Below are 22,394 nucleotides of genomic sequence, written 5' to 3' on the forward strand. Positions count from 1 at the left end.
TTTTAAAGTCCTAAATCGTCTGGGACTGTCATACCTAAAGCACTGCCTCTCCCGTTATTACCCCCATAGTGTCTTCATTTAGCTTCATGTGGGTTTTTGGTTGTTCCTGGCCCATGGTTTGTCCATTTGAGTGCAACAAGGGTGAGGGCATGTTCCATTATGGCCCTGACTTTGTGGGATGCTTTCTTGGAGGAGGTTTCTTCCATGTGAGACTTATCTGCATTCTGCAGGGCACATAAGAGAGTTATTCCACTAGGCATTCCAGTAACGTAATTCTGTTGGTCTCTACAAACAACATGGTGGATTTTTATGCCAAAAGCCTTGTGTTGATTTTTATTTGGATTTTAGTAAAGTTATGGTTTTATCACATTTATTTATGTAATCTAATTTATACCCCACCCTGGGCTCAGGATGGCTTACAATTTAAAAGCTAGGGTTGCCAAATCCCTCTGCCACTGGGACGGGGGATTCCTCTTACATGCATGTGTGATGCTTTAGGATTTGTGGTAAAAACTCTATGGTACCATGGATTTTTATCATGAATCCTAGAGCACCCCCAGCACACCATGCCTGGTGCAATGACATCACTTCCAGGTGATGTCATCACGCAGAGCACATCACACAATGATGGGGCCCTTTGCAGCCTGCTCCATGCCAGTCGGTTGGGGGCCCCAAAACCGGGAGATCCCCCGCCCCCAGTGGGAGCTTGCAAGCCCTAATGAAAACTCATCAACAATAAAAACAATAGAACATGGATGGCACAACAGATAGTGACAAGAATCCACGCAAGTAAAAAATAGGTGCCCCAGAAAATGCACATGCCTGGTTGTTAGTGTTATATTGTAATGTTGCTAGCCACCTCCAGCCCCACTCTGGGGGAGGGGAAGAATAAAATTTTAATTAAATAAATAAAACAAAATTAAGTTATTCTGCTCTCCTCCTTTGGAACTCATGAATATATTAAACCATACAGACATATAATGTAAATATACCTAATTCTTTCAGAGCAAGGTGGATATAGTAGTTTATTTATTTAGAAAATTAGAAGAGTGTTAGACTAATGTGGGGAAAATCTTAGTTCAAATCCCCACACTGCTGTGAACTCACTAGATGGTTTGGGACAGTCATTTTTTCTCAGCCAAATCTACCTCATATTGTTATTGTGATGTTATTGTGGTGTTAGAGTGTGGAAAGGAGAACCATGTATTGAACTCTTTGGAGGAAGGATAGCATAAAATATACTAGATAGATACAGTTTCACATGCAAAGACATCTTCCTTTTCCTCCAACAACCAATCTATAGACAACCACAGAATAATTATTCTGGATTAGGTTTCCCTGAGTCATACCTCCAGACAATAAATGTCTTTTGAATAGACCACTCTCTTTTTAAAAAGGCTAATTCCAATAACCCTGTTGATTGCCTACATAAATTCTTCCGGATTGACGGCAAATACGTTTATGTTGAATTAGCGTTTAAGTGAGACATACTTATGTAGCGGAGACAATAGACAAGGAAACCAAATTAATTTCTTGAGACATCACTACCCAAATAGTAGTGCTTGCTTACATTTATATATTTCTGTTAGCATATAATTATTGTTGTTGCTGTTATTAGATAAAGTACTGTCAATGTTTACACCATTTGATATCATTTTGGCCTCACAATAGGGGCATGAGGGACTGTGAGGGTAACAGCTGTGGTAGCATTACCACTAGCCACAAATCTAGGTGTTATTCAGACTCCCAGTTTTTCTGTCAGTGCCTCGATATTCAGTACTTAATTCCTTGGCCTGAATTCTGAGCTTTTGCTACTTTCCTTCATCCTTGTTTTACAGAACAATGTGTAGTTCACCCTTCATAAGAGCTAATGGTCTCCTCTAGGCCTCTCTGATCTGCAGAGTGAAATATATGTATGGTCTGATCTTATTGTCTCTATTGCTCCTTACAGCAGTCTTATTGCCCATATTTCCAGGATTTTTCTGTGTCTTTTTCTCTTAGCAGCCATTTTACTCCTGTCCGTCTTATCCTTAAGACATCTGGCATGAGAAGCAGGACAGTTCAAGATCTATGTAGTGGTGAAGAAAAAACTCCTATATTTATAATGGCATAGTTATTAGGAATGTCAGACAACAATTTGGAAGACCCAGGTTCAAACCCCTCTCTGCTATTGGAAGCTTGCTGGGTGACCAGTCACACACTTTAATCTGCCTCACAGGGTTGTTGTGAGGAAAAAATGGAGATGATAGATTTGTAAGCCACCTAGAATCCCCATTAGAAAGAAAGTTGTAGTTTAAATGAAGTTAATAAAATAAATAATAGGTTTTTGAGCGGAGCCCAACAAAAGAAGTTTGTTCTGATTTTCCATAAAACCAGAGAGTCATGGTTTCATTTGACTCTAGGTTCCCCTAGCGCTAGGTTGGAAAGGGAGCCCATTTCAAAGGATAGGATTTTACTTTGGAATATATGAAGTAGTAATAAGAAGATACTCTGCTTCATCAGATTCCTATATGTATGTATATATGTATTAATTAATTAATTAATTAATTACACTTTTCTCCCTCGTGGGTATCCAGAGTGGCTTGCAGCACTGTTCTTCCCTCCTCCATTTTATCCACATGAAAACAACCCTGAGGGGATGGTTAGACTAAGACAGAAACCTTCCAATCTTCTATGACATAGTGGGGATTCAAGCAAGGGCTTCTCAGATACTAATCCAAAACCTAATAACGATATCTCACTAGCTGTATTTCTGTTTAGCTGGAGTTCATTTAGTATCCCCATCAATCTCTAGAAAGCCTAACGAATTTCTCTATAGTTAGCAAAGTCTTTATCGGGAAATAAGCAGAAGTTGTAATCTTCATGTGGTTTTGGTTTTAGGGGAACCATGTCCAGAGAATGGCAGAAGTCCAGGCTCTGTGTCTATGCATCACAGTTCTCCAAGAAGTGACTATGCCACATATGCTAACAGCAATCATGCTGGGTCCAGCAGCAATGCTACACCCCCAGAGGGCTTTGCTTCACACAGTTTGCAAATGAGTGATGTCATTATCCATCGCAAGGAGAATGAAGGGTTTGGCTTTGTTATCATAAGCTCCTTGAACAGGCCTGAATCAGGATCAACCATAAGTAAGTCAAATCTTATTAATCGTTCCTTTGCAAACATTCTACCTTTCCCATTGTATATGCTTGTCACTTATCTATAGAATTCAGTACTGGTACCCGTGCATCCTATCCCATTTTTTAATTCCATTTTAGTCCTTTTTTAAATGCTCTCTTCCCAACAACCAGGATTTAAAGAGTTCTGTCTGGAACATTCTACTTTCCCATTTTCTAGTGTAAAAACTCAGTGTGTGTGTGTGTATTAAACAACATGGGAAAACACCAACAATGGGTTTGATAAGTATGGCTGGGTACAGACGGGCAGCTCCGTGTATGCGGGAGGGGTCTCAAATCAGGCCACCCCAAAATGGAGTGGACAAATCGCATTCAACACTCCCGTGTGAAGCGTCCGTATATCATGCAGGAGTTGCTTTGGAGTGTCCACACGGTTGTTGTGCATCTTTTAGCACAGTTTGTGTTTCTCCCCCCCCCCCTAACTTTTTTAGTGGGTATGCACTAGGGATGTGCATTCGGTTCGGCCGAACCGAAAATACAGCCGAATCAACACTGATTCGGCTGTATTCGGAATAGGCTGTAGCCGATTCCCATTGCCGCCTATTCTGCAGCCTCAGGGGAGCTGCTTGCCTTCTTTCCCACCTTTAGTGGCCTCTTCCCGCCTCTCCCATAGCCTCCCTGGGATCAGGAAGGGGGGGGAGGGGGAAGAGGAGCCCCAGCAGCCAATCCAAAGCATGCAGTTGCAAAATGCATTGCAAATGCATGCTTTGCAGGGCTTTTTAAGGAGTCTTCCTTCCTGGCTGGACTCCATTGCTGCTGTGTGTGAGAGATTGTGCTGCTGCTGGTCCTTGGCTTCAGCTGCTGCCTGCTGCTCTCTCACTCAGCCTTACCAGACTTCCCTGGACTAGAGAAGACAAGGTAAGACAATCTTGGGGTTCTCGTTTTTATTTATTGTTGGTAAAAGGACTTTTTAAGACTTAGAGTCCCTTGATTTATCCAGATTTGGGTGGTGGTGGTGGTGGTGGGGTAGCTTATTTGGGGTTAGGAGGTTAGGGGTTTCTGCTTGGGGAGGGGGCCTGGGGTGGGGGGGTTGCCAATTTGCCCATATCTTAATTTAGTGAGAGGACTTTTAAAAGTGCAGTGTCCTTTTACTTCTCCTGATTTGGGTGGCTTGGATTTCTTGGGGTTAGGGTGAAGGGGTTTTTTGGGGGGGGGAGGGGTTGGCAAAGTTCCTGTATTGTTAAAAGTTAATTTTTTTACTGTTTTAAAAGTATTCAGTGTTTGATTTGTTGCTACTGTGTTGTGCTGCTGCTGTTAACTCTTCTCTTCGGTTTCTTGGGGGGGTGCTGTTTGGCCTAATTTCCATTGTTTAAAAGGCCACTTTTGTCCCCCTTTTCCTGGTTCTGGTTTTGGGGGGGGGGTGTTGTTGACTGATTTGGCCTGAGCTTTCTTGTTGGTGAAAAGGCCACTTTTTAACACTTGGCCTTTTGTGATTCTGCTGGTTTTGTTTTGCTTTTTTAAAAATTACCTCTGGTTGGTGTGGGGGTTGGCGAGGGTGTGTGTGGGCTGGGTCACTTTCTTGTTTTTATAGAGTAGATTGTGTGTTCTGTGGCAGGGAAGCTGGCACCTGGGTGAGAGACCCAGAACCAGCAGGCTTGTTGTGGTTGGCCAGCTCTCCCCGTGTTGTTTGGGGCAGGGCTGGAGAGCTGGCATCTGTAGATTGTGTGTTCTGTGGCAGGGAAGCTGGCACCTGGGTGAGAGACCCAGAACCAGCAGGCTTGTTGTGGTTGGCCAGCTCTCCCCATGTGGTTTGGGGCAGGGCTGGAGAGATGGCATCTGTAGATTGTGTGTTCTGTGGCAGGGAAGCTGGCACCTGGGTGAGAGACCCAGAACCAGCAGGCTTGTTGTGGTTGGCCAGCTCTCCCCGTGTTGTTTGGGGCAGAGCTGGAGAGCTGGCATCTGTGTTAGATAGAGGGATGTAGTGCATTTGGGTCCTTTAGAGATTCTCTGGTGTGAAGTTAGGTTTGGCTTTGGGTGCCCCAGGAATTGGACCCCCTGGTCCAATTTTTTTTGGCCTTGTGGGTTTTGTGTGGGACAGTGCCCTGAAGCTGCACAGCAGTTTGGGGGGCTCTCCTCAAAACCACCTGCTCCCCAGAGCCACTTTTCCCACGACAATTAAAGTGAGGAAGTGGCTAATTGGGCTTTCCTCATCATTGTTGGCAATGGGCCTTTTGGGGAGCCCAAAGACAGGGACCCCCTGGCCCAATCTTTTTGGGATTTGGGGGGGTTGGAGGGGAGAGTCCCCTGCAGGTCCCCTGCAAATTTGGGGGCTCTCCCTCAAACCCCCTGCCCCCCCCCAGTAGCCTCTAATTATGCCCTATGTTGCCATTGATTTCAATGGCCCATAGGGTATAATGATGGAATAGGGGCACCCTCTTTGGGTGCCCCTGGAATGGGATCCCCTGGCCCAATCTTTTTGGGACTTGGGAGGGTTGGAGGGGAGAGTCCCCTGCAGGTCCCCTGCAAATTTGGGGGCTCTCCCTCAAACCCCCTCCCCTCCAGGCGGCTTCAAATATACCCTATTTGCCATTGATTTCAATGGCCCATAGGGTATAATAGGGCCGTATATTCGGAAATAGCCGCGCATCTACCGTATATGCGGCTATTCCGAATGCGGTATTCAGTAGTATACGGGGATTCCGAATTTTTTTTTCCCCGTATACTTCCGAATCCGTGTAAATCCAAATTTTTTGCACGTCCCTAGTATGCACTCATGTGCTTATGCATTCAAACACTCATGAGCTCAGTAGCAATGATTTTCTAAAAAAGAATACCAGTGAGCAGTATTTCCTCTAAACTGAGTTAGTGTGAGCTGGCTCAGTTTTTTAGCCTCTGGCTCACACATTTTTTGTCTTAGCTCAGGAAAGATGGCCCCAGAGCAAACTAATTAATGCAGTAGCTCACAAAGTAGAATTCTTGCTCACAAGACTCCACAGTTTAGAGGGAGTATTGCCAGTGAGCACCTAGAGTGGGTTGACAGATTCACAGCACCTAGAGCAGATTCACAGCACCTAGAGTGGATTGGCAGATTCCCTTCCAATCCACCTTGCTTGCGCACTCCCGTGGTCAGATACCAGGAAATGCAGGAAGGGCTCAACAGAAGATTTTGCTACCACTTCCCTACTGGTTACAGACGTTGGAAGATGGGGTAAGTCTGAGAGCAGAACGGGTGGCAGCTGTGTCTGTTTAACCTTGACTTTTTAATCTGCCTGGGGGAAGTGCCTATGTTGGCTCAAATTGTCTGAATCCAGCCAAGGAAACTTTAGATCATGTAAAATATTAGGGATTGGTATGTGCTTGCTCTTACCTTTCACCTCCCCAATGTTTATGGCATGAGAACTCATTACTTGAGTGCATTATGCATTCCTGAAATTACAAGTATGGACAAAGAGCTCCTGCATGTAATTCCTGACAAAAATAATAATCTGTGAAGGATTTTGAATCATGCTTACTCCTGAATCAATTACAAGTCTCTAAATTCCTATTGTGATTTTTGCCATAGAAGGACTGTGCAGGATCACACTCATAAACTGGAACAGGAGTCATGTTCTTCAGAAGAGGCTGAAGAAATATTCCATTAATACAGTAGTTTGAACTCTGTCACTTTCCAGTGGAGCCCTGAAGACCAGATCATGACTTTCTTTGTTAACTGGCCACAGGTTGCAAAAATGCAGGTATCCAATTCCTACTCATTGAAACCTTTTAGTATTGCACCTGGCACCTGAAGAACAATCTTAAGAGGTTTACCAATTGAGAGAAAAAGAGAAAGAAAGAGAGTGTAATATACTGGGTTCGGAGACGTTCAACCATAACTATGCTTTTATTCAAGAACAACTAACAAGGCAACATGATGGGTCCGGGTCCCACTTATATGCATTTCCCGGAACAAGCCCCCTCTCCAAGGTCCAGTCCAATCCTGGTGGTTAGGAATTCGTGCCCTAGTCATCCATTGGCTTCTAGGTACAGTCCCGTCCATGTCAGGTGACCCGCGGTTTCCTGCGGTCTCTCCAAGTGTGCAAAGCCACATGTAGCTGTAAATCCAGCACATCAAATGCAATACACAACACTCCTCCCCTGCCCTAGTTAAACACATATAGTCCCTTAAGTATTCTGGAGGCCACCATTCCCGTTGAGAACTCCAGAGTTCGGTCAGAGGAGTGGGTGTTGTAGGAGTCCCATTCACTGCCATTGCACCGGAGTTTTGTGAGGAGGGAGAAGGTGGCTGGCAAAGTGGTCTATCCTCCCTGCCCTGCATTGCCAGAAGTGTAGGCATTGCATGGGGAGGTTCTGCAGCCAGTGTGGCTGTGATGGGTTCAATCTTGCGCAGTGCTGTTCCCATCTTCCCCTTTTACCTTGGGGCCTTCAGGTTTGCTCAGCAACATCCGACAGTGTAGATGAACAATGTGCTGATGAAGGACCTGACACACACACACACATACCCGTCAACACTTCACGAGAGTGGCAATCCGTGACCCTGGTCACTCATGCTGGTAGCCATTCAGGGCCTCTGGAGAAGTTCTTGGCATAACCAGATCTTCCGGAAAGAACCCTCTGTTCTCCAGGTTAGGTCCTAGTTCTGGGGCCTAGTCTGGATGCAGTCTGTCGAGACGGGTGATCAGGCGTTGACCATCAGCAACTCCGTAGGACTGTGGCAGGTGACTGGATTCGGAGTCATCCTGTTCCTAAAGAGGAAGGCGGCCAGTCTGTGGTCCCAGTTTCCATAAACGATCCAGCCAAGAGCCTCTTTCGTGGTGCGGACCATCCACTCCACCTGACCGTTAGTGGCTGGATGAAATGGTGCAAACCTTATGTGATGGATGAGGTATCTCCCCAGGAACGCCGGAAATTCCTGGGAGATGAAGGTGGTCCCATTGTCCATCAACACTGAATCTGGTATTCCATGCTTGCAGAAGGCCCATTGGAGGGCCCATTTCGCGGCCTTGGCAGAAGTTGAGGCCACCTAAACCACTTCCAGCCAATTGGTGTATGAATCCACCAAGATGAAAAAAAGTTGTCCCTGGAAGGGGCCTGTGAAATCCAAGTGCAAGCAGGACCATGGCGTGCAGTTTGACTCCCACCAGTGTACTGGGGCACTAGGTGGAACCAGCCTTGATTCCTGGCATGGCTGGCAGAGCTTCACCCATGCCTCAATCTCCTTGTCCATGCCCAGCAACCACACGTAGATCTGGGTTAAGGCCTTCATATGCATGATCCCTGGGTGTGTCTTGTGCAAGGCCTCCAGTACTGGCCTACAGAGTGGCGGGGGAACCATGACACGGCTTCCCCATACCAGGCATCTCTTGTGGGCTGATAGTTCATCCCAACGGGATGCATATGCCCTAAACTCCAGGTCAGTCCACCCCAAGGGCCATCACCTCCCCACCCAGTCCAAAACACAGGAGAGGATGCGGTAGTGGACAGAGCACCTCACAACATTGAAAATGTGGAGAGGCTGACCAGGCAGCATGTCAGTCAACATGACATGATGAGCGGGGGCCGGATCTGGGTCAACAGACGGCAGTGGAAGGCTGCTGAGGGCATCCACGTGTCCCATCAACTTTTAGAAGATGTTAATTCCCACATTACTACATGTGTTGCGAATTTTTTAGTAGAAGCCTATAAAATTAAATCTAGGCATACTATTGTATTTTAATTGCTGGGTGTCTACTCTTTATTTGTATCATTGGCTGCTATTTTAATTGATTGTTTTATGTTCTTACTATACTTCAGGCCTTTGTATCTACTTTTGATTGTGAATCATTATTGCTTTTATGCCAATAAAGGTCTGAACGAACGAACAGTAGATTAAGGCGTAGCATTAAGTGCCCAAAAACTCATTCCACCTCAGGACGTGCTGCAACAGGATCTGGGAGGTCTGGAGGTCGGGTGTGAGGAGGCCCAGCAGCGGTTTGTGGTAAATAGCTATCATGAAGGGGTGCCTGTACAGGTAATCATGGAATTTGTGCGCCCCTGCCACAATAGCCAGCGCCTCCTTGTTGATCTGAGCATAGTTGTGCTCTGCTAGCGACAAGGTGCGAGAGTAATATGCAACGGGGACCTCCCGGCTGTTACCCTAACGGGTTGTGAGGGTCTTCTGAGTTTGAAAGGGAGAGACACTCTGTCAGATATGCTGAGAACAGAATAGAACTAATATGAAGTACAGAATTGGTCAGTTTAATTATTAGATGTCTAAATAATGGAAGGTGGATGTAGATTACTTTAAAACTGAGTATGTAAGGAGGAGGGAAGAAGGTGTTAAAAGAGAGGGTAAAACATGAAAGTGAGAAAGTTGCTTATAGATAGTGTTTATAGGAAGTAACTGCTTATCTCATTTTCATTGTATGTTATTATTTGGGGGGGGTGTTGTTTTTTTTAAGCTTCTGCTTTGGTTATATTATACATTATAAGGAATTTGCGAATAAAAATCTTGAAAGCAAATGAACAATAATGTGTCCCAGAGGTAGTCAGCAAAATTCAACACCATTCCTCTTTAGCTTATCAGCTACTTCTTGCAATTTCCTTCACACAGCAAGAATCTCAAGGGGGAGGTCAGCATACATCTGCACTGTAGTATCAGCCAATTGCAAACCTTGTTTTTCTCTTGCCATTTGAAATAATTTATTTTTTTGCTGAATGTCCACAAATTCCACTAAGATATCTGAAGTCACTACAGAAGGGGCGTTTTTCAACAAAGGCAAATAAAAGGCTGTTATAATTACCTTTTGATTTAAAGCTATTAGTCCAAGCAGAGATGAGAGCCAAGTGTTTAAAGACGTGCACAGGTCTTCTCCTGGTGAATAATTCTTTGAAACACCTCTGATTTTAGCTCTGCACTCTCTTAATTTAATGTCTTGTAATATAATTTTGTTCTTTGCCCACATCTCAAAGTCTTTAATTACTTTCAAATCCTTTGCTGCCTTTGTTGTTGCTTGTATGGTTGTTTCTGCTTTCACTTTAGTTTCCTTCATTGCCGTCGTCAGTTGTTCAAACTTCTTATGCATTGGTTCAACAGTTTAAGGCTCTCCACTTCTGTTTTTAAATATCCAATCTCCCTTTTTATACAGTCAGTGCCTTCACGAAATTCATTTTTAATTTCCGTAAGAACATGCGTTACCATTGTTTGGAAATGTGTATCTGGTCCCACTCCTCCTGATGCCATTTTCTCTAAGGAAAATAATTCCAGCTGCAGCTCATCTTCTGAATCAGTCTCTGACCTTGTTTGTGGTCTATTTGGGGGATTTTTACCACCTTTCCCCCCCTTGGTTCTTTCCATCACAGACCTTGCGCAGTACATGCAAAAACGTACCTTAATTTCAGTACAATTCTATATTATCCAAAGGGAGTATTGGGAGAGAGAGCAGAGTGTGGCCAACCGGAAGTTCTCCCCCCCCCACCCCACCCGGATATGATGTTGATCATGAGGATTCTAGCTCCCCCACATTCCCCCCTAGCACCACAATGGCTGTTTAAAGATAATTTTTCATTGTTTTCTTCTTCTGAAAGTGGTGTTCTGTGGTTGGTATCTGCACAACTTAAGGCCTAAACTTGGCCTTTGCTTGCCAAGGTACAGGGAGATGCCTGCTTAGGTCTGATTACCTCTCAGCAGTGGAATTTCCAGGAGCTTCCTACTCTATATGGAATAGCAGAAGTGATTTTTGTTTGGAAAGAAGTTGCTTAAGAGACTAGAAATAGAGGGTTTGGTGCAGGTCACCAGAGAGGCACATCTCTAATGTTTGGCCTGCTGGCAGCAGCAAAGAGATGTACTGGAATAAAGCTGGAGATTTGAACTTGTCTGGGTGGTATAGCAGTTTGAACCCTGGGCCAGGGTGGACTGGCCATTTAACTTACAGGGAAATTTCCTGGTGGGTCACTGCCTTAGAGGACCACTTGTGGTCAGGACGAAGCAGAGCCAAGTCCCAAAAGGGAGCACTTGACCCTTACCTCTCATCAACGATGACAGTTTGTGTCCGCTCACCAGCTGTCTCCTGCACTGCTTCCACTTTGGGGGATTATATAGCGGGTGAGGGTGATGGACAGGATGTTGTTCAGCCCCTTAGCTGTTTCACATCTGAGCTTGCGGGAGGGAGTGCTGCTCCATCATCCATTCACCTTTGGGGTGGGGGTGGAATGTTGGAGGAAAGCACAGCAACGATCACTGGGGTCTGCCTCAGAAAGACAGCAAAGAGTTTGAAGGGTAGTTCTGCCTAATAGCATGGTAGAGTGATTTAATTCTACCTTTGGGAGTGTCCAGTTGTTGGGCCTGTCTCTGGTAATGAGCATTTAGTTGTTGGGAAAGAGCAGGCGACGGTTGGAATCCTGTATGTGTGTAAAAGGATCCAACCTGATGGCTAGTCAATGAAAGCCTGTTTGTAGCTGCAAGCACTAAGGAGAATTCACCACATAAAATGTATACAAATAAATCTTATTTGTTCTGTTGAACATTCTGTTTCAGTGATCTGCACTCTTCATATTCAATACAAAACTTACCTCCTAGCAATGGTCTAAAGCCTTCATACGTCATAGGAACGTCCTGTAACTGAGGGGAAGGTACATCTCACAAAAACAGCCCAGTTCCCCAAAATCATAAGAGGGTGTTTGGATCCCCTTGCTTTAAATATAATATATTGCCTGTCTCAGTGAGCTAATGCTCATTGTCACCCCCATTGAGCTGGCTTGTAGTACAGCAGGGGCCACTTAGCTTGATTCACTCCAGGGCTATTGCACTTCCTAATCTGCTGCTTCCTGGGTCAGTAGAGTAATTTATACAATCCCCAGTGGGGCTCATTTTACCATGCTTTGTGTCTCAAAATATGCTGGACAATGCAGACCAAAAGCAACCCATGCACCACGGTTCTCCAGCATCTCCCCTGGATATCTGTGAATGACTGCACATCCTGACACCACGGATCCATGCAGGGGATTCTGACTCCCAGCATTTTAACGGTTCAGTTCAGACCTTTATTGGCATATGTATTTTAACAAAGACTAATTCCAATCTTTTAACCCTTCCTGCCTTTGGTGGGGTGCCTCAACCAATGCAGATTTAGGAAACACCCCTGTGTTGGAAGGTGAACCCTGATCTAATCAACCCAGGGTGCACATCTTATATATCTCAATAAACAGATCATGTTTTTCAACAGTTATCCATCTTGCCCTTTGTGACATGCAGAGCAAATGGTTATCTCTCTGCAGAAATGCATTTCTGCTCTTTGGTCTCTTGGTGCATTTTATAGCTGTCTTTCCTAAAAAAAAAAGTGACTGTCAGGGTCTCAGAAACTCTATGGTGTGCTTCAGGGCTCCTTATATTTCCAGGGCATGACAATCACCAGCTTAAATGATATATTTCAGGCATTTCAACTATCCAATAAAAATATTTGAAACTGATAAAATTTTCCTCAAGGGGGGAAGCTTAACAGAGTGGTTTAAAAAAAAAACCCTGATATTTTCAAATAGCCAGACAGGCACTTCTTTATATGTATCTTGTGGTTGTAACTGCATAATAAAGTAGTTTATACAAAACCAGAACATTAAATCAAATTACAATTTAGTTATGTTAATTCAAAGTGTTTCTAATACTAAAACACTAGAACTTAATGAGAAATTAATTCTGTGCTAAAAGCCATGCATCCGTATCTTGCATCTTTTAAAAAAAAAATCCTATAAAAGCATCTTCTGTTTCCCAAAAATTACAGTTCATCAGCAAGTTCATGAAAGTCGCATTTGATATTGTTTCACAAACAGAGGAGAGGGTTGCACTGAAAAGCCAGAGATGGTTTCAACTTTAGCACTATCATTTTAAGTTAATATTTTATATCAACAGTTTTCATACTCTGTTGATTTTAAAAAAATCTGAATAAGCATAATTCTGAAGTTCAAACATTTGTACTGACTTCTGTCCTAGGGAAAGGGTATGTTAAAATACTCTGACCATTTTGTCAAGTTGCTTTATAAGGGATAGGATAGCAGTCTGTGGCAGTATTTATTGTATGCCTCACTTTTACTTGCTTTATTCCTCTGCCTTTATAATTTGCTTTCTGCATTAAATCTTAGAATCATAGAGTTAGAAGTGACCTCCAAGGTCATCTAGTCCAACCCCCTGCACAGTGCAAGAAATTCACCCTCATGCCCAGTTACTAGGGTTGCCAAGTCCAATTCAAGAAATATCTGGGGACTTTGGGGGTGGAGCCAGGAGACTTTGGGGGTGGAGCCAGGAGACACTGGGGCGGAGCCAGGAACAAGGGTGTGACAAGCATAATTGAACTCCAAGAGAGTTCTGGCCATCACATTTAAAGGGACAGCACACCTTTTTAAATGTCTTCCTTCCATAGGAAATAATGAAGGATAGGGGCACCTTCTTTTGGGGCGCATAGAATTGGACCCCCTGGTCCAATCGTTTTGAAACTTGGGGGGTACTTTGGGAAGAGGCACTAGATACTATATTGAAAATTTGGTGCCTCTACCTCAAAAAACAGCTCCCCCAGAGCCCCCGAAACCTCCAGAACAATTCCCCATTATACCCTATGAGAATCGATCACATAGGAAATAATGAAGACGTTTCCCTCTCTCCCCCCCCCTCTTTCTGGCCAGTCTGAAGCAGCGGATCAGCCTCTCAACTCACCATTTGCTGCCAGCTTCTTCACAGAAACACACACAGACACACCATCCTAAATGGAAGCCTTTCAAGTCAAGCCTCTGGAGGTGCAAAGGCACATGGTCCTTTGCAGGCGGGGCTCCCTCTCTCTCCCCCTCTCCCGCCAGCCAGCTGATTTGGACCAGAAGCAGCCTGGGAAAACTGAAGAAAGGCTGCTGCGATCGGGGCTGGGTGGGAAGGGCAGGGCAAGGAAAAGTTGCTGAGATCGGGGCTGGGTGGGAAGGGCCGCCATTCCCCCCTGCTTTCCAGAGTTTTGGATAGCGGGAGAAGAAGGCTTCAAATCGGGGGTCACCAGGCAAAGCCCCCAAGAGACACTTCCAAAATTAAAAGAACAAGCTTATAACAAGTGTCTTTATTTCAAGTAAAAGGAATTGGACTGAGTACATAGTATATAGTTGTGGACAGATCTGGCTGAAAATTAAATAAGCAATAATTGGACTATCAAAATACTATATAAAGTTTGATCAAAGGTGGTGTCAAGTCTGCAGATTCAATGATGAGTCGATGTAGGTACAAAGATACTATTTTATTGATACTGAATACTTGTGGCCTAAGCCAAGGCTTGAAAAGACTAAAGTCCATACAGTAGATACATTGCATATAAGGGATACTTCAAAAGGATTCCTACAGGAGGGGGGACTACGTAGGGAACATTCACACATAGATGTTACAAATACATTCCCATGTTGATTAGAGGCCCAAGTGGCCTTGATGTTTCTAGGCTCATTCCTCCCCCCCCCTCCCCCGAGCCTGGGCTGAGAAGGCACAGATAAGACTTTTCACACATTTCCATTTCTAAGCAGGAACACTCTCTACGGGAAGGAAGGGGGGATAGGAGAGAGTTTGCTAGCAGCATTTGCTTATACTTTGGTTTTACCCAGCATGCTCTTTGGTTGAGCCAGAGTTATAGACAGACTTGACAGGTGGAAGGTGGCTTTATATGAGAAGAGCTGGTGTCAAGTCTGATGTTTCAATAACGAGTCCTTGTTGATAAACTAGCAAGTTTATTGTAACATATTGCAAGACTGGTCGACAGAGATTGAGAGAACTGGCGAGCATATACAAAGGGCAAACATTTAAGGTGCAGATCGGAGGAATTCCTACGGGGGGGCGCCTAAACGAGCACATTCACACATCGTTGTTACTTTATCGTTCTCAGGCCTGGCCGGCCTTGGGCACTTCCTTGGTACCCATTATCTTTGAGAAGGCACAGTAATCTTTTTCTCATAGCTAGTTGCAAAGCTTGGCTACATAACAAAGGGAAGGAGGGGGGGAAGGAGAGGTTGAGCTAGCAGCACTTGAATACAGTATGGCTTTTACCCAGGAGTCATTTCCTGAACCAAAGTTTGAAAATCTATGCTAGTAAAATATAACTCAGACTTGACATACTGCCCCCCCCAAGCCCCCTCCACTGCGAGGAGAGGGGTCCTAGCCTGGGGCAGATGTTCCAGGGGTTCGGTAGTGGTGAGGCAGCGGTCCGCCAGGGTGGAGAGGAGCTGCGAGGGGAGAGGATGCCAGCTGGACGGCCCCAGATCTCGCCGGATCAAGCTGCAATGAAACACAGGGTGGATTTTACCTAGGGCAGGTGGCAAGTCCAGTTCCACAGTCACGGCATTAATCACTCTTTTCACTTTGAAGGGCCCCAGGAACTTGTAAGCTAGCTTCTTAGAAGGCTGGGTTAGAGGGAAGTTTTTGGTTGACACAAATACCGAATCCCCTACTTTAAACTCTCCCGCCGGGACATGGGATTTGTCATACTGCTTTTTGTAGGACTCCTTGGCGGCCTCCAGATTCTCTTTAATGATTGGCCAACTGTTGCTCGGCCCCTTCCACCACTGCTCGAAGGAGGTGGGCGTATCTGTTATCCCCCCTTGCAACAGCGGAAGCGGCTTCCCCTCGTAGCCAAACACTGTGAAGAAGGGGGAGGCTTTGGTGGAACTCTGCATGGTGTTATTGTAGTAGTATTCAGCGAAGGGGAGTAATTCTACCCAGTCTGATTGTCTTTGATTAACAAAGCACCTTAAGTATTGTTCAAGCACCCCGTTAACCCTCTCCGTCTGTCCGTCCGTCTGTGGGTGGTAGGCGGAGCTCAACCCCTGCTCCATTCCTACCAATTTACAGAACTCCCGCCAGAAGGTGGCAACGAACTGCGGCCCACGGTCACTAATGACCTTATCGGGGAATGAGTGTAGTTTTATCACGTGATCGAAAAATAGGGCCGCCAGTTTCTTCACGGTGGGCAGCTGTGCGCAGGGGATGAAGTGCGCTTGCTTAGAAAAGGTGTCCACCACCACCAAAATGACCGTCTTTCCCCGCGAGGGGGGGAGCTCCACTATGAAGTCCATGGACACTATTGACCATGGCCGCTTGGCGGTTTCAAGTGGTTGCAGCAAGCCCGGCGGTTTCCCCCCCCTCTTCTTGGCCATTATACAAATGGGGCAACTGGTGACAAAGTCAGATACGTCTTTGCGGAGGGAGGGCCACCAGAATTGTCTGTTAACCAGGTGTAGCGTCTTGACATAGCCAAAGTGCCCAGCCAGTTTGGAAAAGTGGCAAAGCTGTAAAATTTCCATTCTCAGGGGCTTGGGCACGTATAGTTTTTCCCCTTTGTACCAGAGTCCTTCTTTGGCTTTTTGCACCCCCCCTGGCCTCTCGTTTCCCTCCCTCTCGGTCTCCAGGACAATGAGCTCAGGGTTTATTCCTCCCAAATCCCTCTTCTTCTTCTGGGAGCGGGTAGTGACCATGGCGGCTATTTGGGAGGGAGAAATCAGCGAGTCTACTACCTCTTCCCTCTGGCTCTCGTGCTGCGGGAGCCGCGAGAGGGCGTCCGCCAAAAAGTTCTTTGCCCCCGGGATGTGCTTCAGGGTGAAGTCAAATTTTGAGAAAAACCCTGCCCACCGGATTTGTTTTTCACTCAGCTTTCTTTTGCCCGTTAGAGCCTCTAAGTTCTTATGATCGGTCCATATTTCAAAGGGGAGTCTCGCCCCTTCTAGCCAAGACCTCCAAGTTTTCAGGGCAAACATTACTGCGAACGCCTCTTTGTCCCAAACGGACCAGTTACGCTGGTCGGCTGAAAACTTTCGGGAGATGTAGGCGCAGGGTCTTAGCTTCCCCTCCCCGTCCCTCTGCATGAGAATGGCTCCTATGGCCACGTCGGAGGCGTCACATTGGACCACGAAGGCCTTTTGCTCGTCCGGGTGGCTTAGGACCGGTTCACTCGTGAACAGGCGCTTCAGGTGCTCGAACGCGGATTGGCACTCTTCCGTCCAATTTAACCTAGCGCCGGGCCGCTTGGCCTCGGGGCCCTTGCCCTTGGTCTTTAGGAGATCAGTCAGGGGCAGGGCTATCTGGGCGAACCCCTCAATGAATTGTCTGTAAAAATTTGCGAACCCGAGGAACGATTGGAGCTTTCTACGTGTCCTCGGGGGGGGCCCACTCTAATACTGCCTGGACCTTCGCCGGGTCCATGGCCAATCCGCGTTCTGACACTCGGAAGCCCAGGTAATCTAGCCCCGTCCGATGGAATTCACATTTAGACAATGTCCTGGATTTCTGGATTTTCAGCCTGGCACTCTAAACCTCTTTTCTGATTTCTACTATCGTACTGATTAGAATAGCAAGGAGAGATAAGGAGGCCTTCCTGAAGGAACAATGCAAAGCAATAGAGGAAAATAATAAAATGGGAAGGACAAGAGATCTCTTCAAGAAAATTGGAGAAATCAAGAGAACGTTTCGTGCAAAGATGGCCATGATAAAGGACAAAAATGGTAGGGACCTAACAGCAGCAGAAGAGATCAGGAAGAGTGGCAAGAATACACAGAAGAATTATACAAGAAGGATCTCAATGTCCTGGACAACCATGACAGTGAAATCGCTGACCTTGAGCCGGACATTCTGGAGTATGAAGTCAAATGGGCCTTAGAAAGTATTACTAACAACAAAGCAAGCGGAGATGACAGTATCCCAGTTGAGCTATTCAAAGTCCTAAAAGATGATGCTGTTAAAGTGATGCACACATTATGTCAACACATTTGGAAAATGCAACAGTGGCCACAGGACTGGAAAAGATCAGTTTATATTCCAATCCCAAAGAAGGGTGATGCCAAGGAATGTTCAAACTATTGCACCATTGCACTCATTTCACATGCCAGCAGGATCATGTTAAAGATCCTATAAGCTAGGCTTCAGCAGTATGTAGATCAGGAACTACCAGAAGTTCCAGTTGGGTTTTGGAGAGGTAGAGGAACTAGAGATCAAATTGCCAACATTCGCTGGATTATGGAGAAAGCATGGGAGTATCAGAAAAACGTCTATTTCTGTTTCATTGACTACGCTAAAGTCTTTGATTGTGTGGATCACAACAAACTGTGGCAAGTCCTTAAAGAGGTGGGAGTACCAGACCCCCTCACATGTCTCCTGAGAAACCTGTATAAGGGTCAAGAAGCAACTGTCAGAACGGGATATGGAACAATTCAATATCTTTATTGCATTAGCAAAAGTATTGCCATAGCAACCAACCAACTACAGCAATAAGATGAAAGGGAACAAAGAGAAAACACAAGGCAGCATCCAGTACCTCATTCCATACTACGATAAAAAATCATACAATCCTAAAATATCTAGAATAAAATGTCAATAAAAATTTTAAAACCTTTTTTTCTTTTGTATTCCAGAAAAGTTGGTGAGTGCAGCTTGATGGGAGTGAGATGAATTTTCTCTACAGATCAAGGGTTCCCTTCTCTGTCTAGTGTAAAGTTGTGGGAGCAATTAGGAATGTCCAGTGCTTTTTGCCCTGTTCTTTGTTGTTGGAGATGAGTGCTGTAAAAACAGCATTCCATGGGGGGGTTTTCTCTTTCTCTCTCCTCCCTTGCTTATTATTTTTCTTTTTAGAAAACCCACCCTTTTTGCTTATTAAAGAGAGCTGGCTTTTCAAGTAGGTATCTAAAGTTATCAACATTTGCTAATAAGACATGCGTATCATAACTGTACCCATTTAACTCAAAGGCCTTTCATGGTTAATGAGAAGCTGGATTTATTTTTGTTAACCTTGAGAGTCCTTTGTAACTTAGATAGAGAAATGCACAGATGCTGTTATATACAGAAACTTCTTGCTTAATAAGTAAATACTGAAGACCACAATTTGTATTTTTCTCTCGTTTCTTCTTCCTTTGTTGTTTTGTGTAGATTAAGGATATACAGATGTGGTTTTGTATGATCACAGACATTATAGATAAGATTCCGGAATTTCCCATTAAATAGTAGGATTTTATAGTAATATCAAAACGTTTGTAGACTCTAAAGGTAATATCTATGTACTACTTTTGAGTACTTGCAGGTACGATTAATTATACTTTTCTTTTGTTTTTATTGATGTAGAAATAACTGTAATCTATTCTTTTACTTTCTGTACCTTATCCCTGATCCTTCCCCCAGTTCCCTAACCTTCCCTGTAAAAACATAATAAAACTTGTTTAAAAGGAAAAAAGGGAAATTGCTTCTTGACCCCAGAGTGGCAGACAGTATCTTTCTGGGCATGTGAAAAAGGGCTGCAAGAACTAAGCATTGATACAGCCCTTTCAGTCATCTTTCTCAGGAACTGCCTAAATTCACAGAATTAGCATTGCTGTTTGATGGCCATCTAGATTCCGTTTGAAAACCTCCAAAGAAGAAGAGCCCACCACCTCCTGAGGAAGTCAAAAGATGCTTCCCCCCCCCCCCCAATCGTTATTTGTGTTGTTTGGTTCACTTCTCAATTTTGTAGTTCCAATTCTACTACATTGTTCATCGGAGGTCCTTGCTGTCTGATTGAACTATTTTTAAAATGTTATAATCCACCTGGAATCTCAGTGAGAAATTAAATAAAAAGGAATAAAAGTGAGCATTTGTAATTCTGTAGGCAAAGGAGGTTATGTCCAGGTGTGCTTTTTTTCTTCTCTGCCAGACTGCTGCACCTTGACAAGTGCAGAGCAGGACATCTTTCCCTGGGAAACCACCAGCACCTCATTATGCCCAAGGCAAACATAGAGACACCCCCCCCCCCCAGTCTGTCATTTGGGCTAAGGCAAAATTTAAATGTAATGCAGGTAAATAAAAAAAGGATTGGTATGCAGGTGATCTTCAGAAAGGCCCAATTTCTCATCCCAACTAGGCTACATGTGCCATGTCAGAACTTCAGTGCTGCTCCCATCAAGGCTTCTTTGCATGCTAATGCTACCTGGTCAGGTGAGGTGACCCGGGCTTGTGCAGTTCCAGACAGGATATAATGTCATATTTAAGTCAAGCCTGAGTCTCCTGTTTCCATGCATTCTGTCAGGTGTGATTCAGTTATTTTGTTCTGCAACACAAGTCTTCACACCCAAGGCATGAGGTGTATCGGCAATGTCTTCCACTGCTTGGGATATGGAATGTTATGGTATATCCCAGTCTCATCATATTTTGGAAGCTAAGTGGGGTCAGTACTTGGATAGGGGACCACCAAGGAAGACTCTGCAGAAGAAGGCAGTGGCAAGTCACCTTGGTTTCTCACTTGCCTTGAAAGCCTCTTACTGGATTTGCCATAGGTTGGTTGTGACATAATGGCATATATATACATAATTCATTAGTGCTGTCATGGAACAATTTTCACTATACATTAAATGTTTGGTCTATGCTGTCTCCTGCCTTGCATCTCCAGCATGTCCCATGAAGGGGAAGAGCAAAGAGAATTTACCATTTTTCCTGTGACCAACTTTGTGCCATATTGAGCACTTAAAAGTTTTTTTAGACTGCTTTTCCAATTTACCTTCAGTCAGCTAAATTAACAACATAGATTTAAATGAAGGAGGAAGAAGGTTATGTTTTCCAGGTTCATCTTAAAGGGGAAATGTCATTAATAATGAATTTGATGCCCTCCAAGTGGTGCTTGTTATCAGCCTTAGCTCCAATAACACTGATTTAGCAAGATAGATTTTGGACAGAAACCAAAGCATGGTGAAGATGGAGACTGTGTTTGTGGAATTCTGAATGCAGGAACTATTCACTGACCAAACTGAGAAGATCTCTAGATACATTCCTACTGACAGCCATTGCTGAGCATATTCGAATATTTGATTGCTTCCTAGTATTTATCCTATTGAGCTCAGTACAGAGTTGTTTTAATTATCTTTTCTCCCTCCTTTTCCAGCTGTACCCCACAAAATAGGCCGTATAATTGATGGAAGTCCTGCTGATCGCTGTGCAAAACTTAAAGTCGGAGACCGGATCTTAGCTGTGAATGGCCAGTCTATAATTAACATGCCTCATGCAGATATTGTGAAGCTAATTAAAGATGCTGGTCTTAGTGTAACTCTTCGCATCATTCCTCAGGAGGGTAAGTTATTGACCCTTAAAGCCCAGAAGGAAAGTAGAAGTAGCAACCAATTACTCTGAACTGCACCACTGGGGAGGTTGAGAGATTTTTGTATGTGACACCCATGTTTGGTATTATATAAATATTACCGCTAGATCCCTGTGGAGCATGCTTGAATGGCAGTCTTAATCCTTCAGAAACACTTCAGATGGCAAAGGTCTATCTGAACCACCAAAAGGGCCTTGATGAAGCCTTTCAGGGCCTATTCCTTTACTCTGTGAGAAAACAGACATTACTCATCAGTTGGAAATAATCATCATCCTTCTTCCATCCTTACCCCGTATTTTTTTTTTAATTGCAACTCCACTGATGCTGGCTGATTTGCTTGTTCCCCCACCTACCTACGCAATTACACAACTGCAGGAGTTCTCACAAAATGACTCATGAATGTTGGAAACTTGTTTCTCCATTGGTTTGTATTTTATCTACTTGTTTGTAGTTCTATACAGAGTGGTGGTAAAATTCTGTCCCCAGTGTTTGGAGGGAATCTTAACTTGGTGTTAAATGATTTCAGGTGGGTAGCTGTGCTGGTATGTATCAGCAGAACAAAGCTTGAGTTCAATAGCATCTTTAAGATGGTCTCATCTGGGCTAGGCCCTAGGGGTGGGGTTTCACCGTCTTCTGCTGTCCCTACAGTCTCTCGTACAGGATGCTCCACAAGCCTCAGAATGGGAGGGGAGGGGCTTGGTTCACCAGTTCCTCCTCTTACCACCTTGAATGACTCTTGCTCTCAACACTAAGTCCTCTGGCCTCTCTCCTCCTTGGCTTGCAGCCAGAGCTTCCTTTTAAATCCTTCACTCCCCATTAAACTTGCCTTCCCTGCCTGCCTTGAGAGCTGTCATCTGCCTATACAAAGGCCATTGGGGCCGTTGGCTGTCTCTCTCGCTGGGGTGATAGCCATTGGTTCCTGCCTGTCCTGGTCTGCCAGGACCCCCACCTCCCCAGTTTGCCCTTAGCATCAGGCTTATTCACCCAGCAATCTGAGTTGATCAGCCAGAGGAGCCAGGTGACACCATGGTGAAGCAGGACTCAGACTTCACAAACCGCTGAAGGGAGCAGCCTTGGACCATGGGCCCTTGGGGGTGCTTCCCTACTCTGGGGGCTTCCCATTTGGGAGGTTGTGGATTGGGTGTTCTGGGTCCCCACATCATGGGGGGGGGTGCACCTGGAAGTCATGGT

At 44.8% G+C, this 22,394-nt stretch overlaps 1 protein-coding gene across 15 annotated transcripts in view; it reads left to right on the plus strand.

The window, feature by feature from the left end:
- Positions 1 to 22,394, plus strand: part of MAGI2 (membrane associated guanylate kinase, WW and PDZ domain containing 2) — a 972,748-nt gene that overhangs the window by 818,789 nt on the left and 131,565 nt on the right. For all 15 annotated transcript variants that reach the window (XM_060244677.1, XM_060244666.1, XM_060244681.1 and 12 more), the window contains 2 exons: positions 2,881 to 3,129; positions 20,991 to 21,176. In XM_060244677.1, the coding sequence (XP_060100660.1) occupies positions 2,881 to 3,129; positions 20,991 to 21,176 (435 nt within the window). The remainder of the gene's footprint in view (positions 1 to 2,880; positions 3,130 to 20,990; positions 21,177 to 22,394) is intronic.

This window comes from Heteronotia binoei, chromosome 8 (assembly GCF_032191835.1).
Source record: "Heteronotia binoei isolate CCM8104 ecotype False Entrance Well chromosome 8, APGP_CSIRO_Hbin_v1, whole genome shotgun sequence".
Lineage (NCBI taxonomy): Eukaryota > Metazoa > Chordata > Lepidosauria > Squamata > Gekkonidae > Heteronotia > Heteronotia binoei.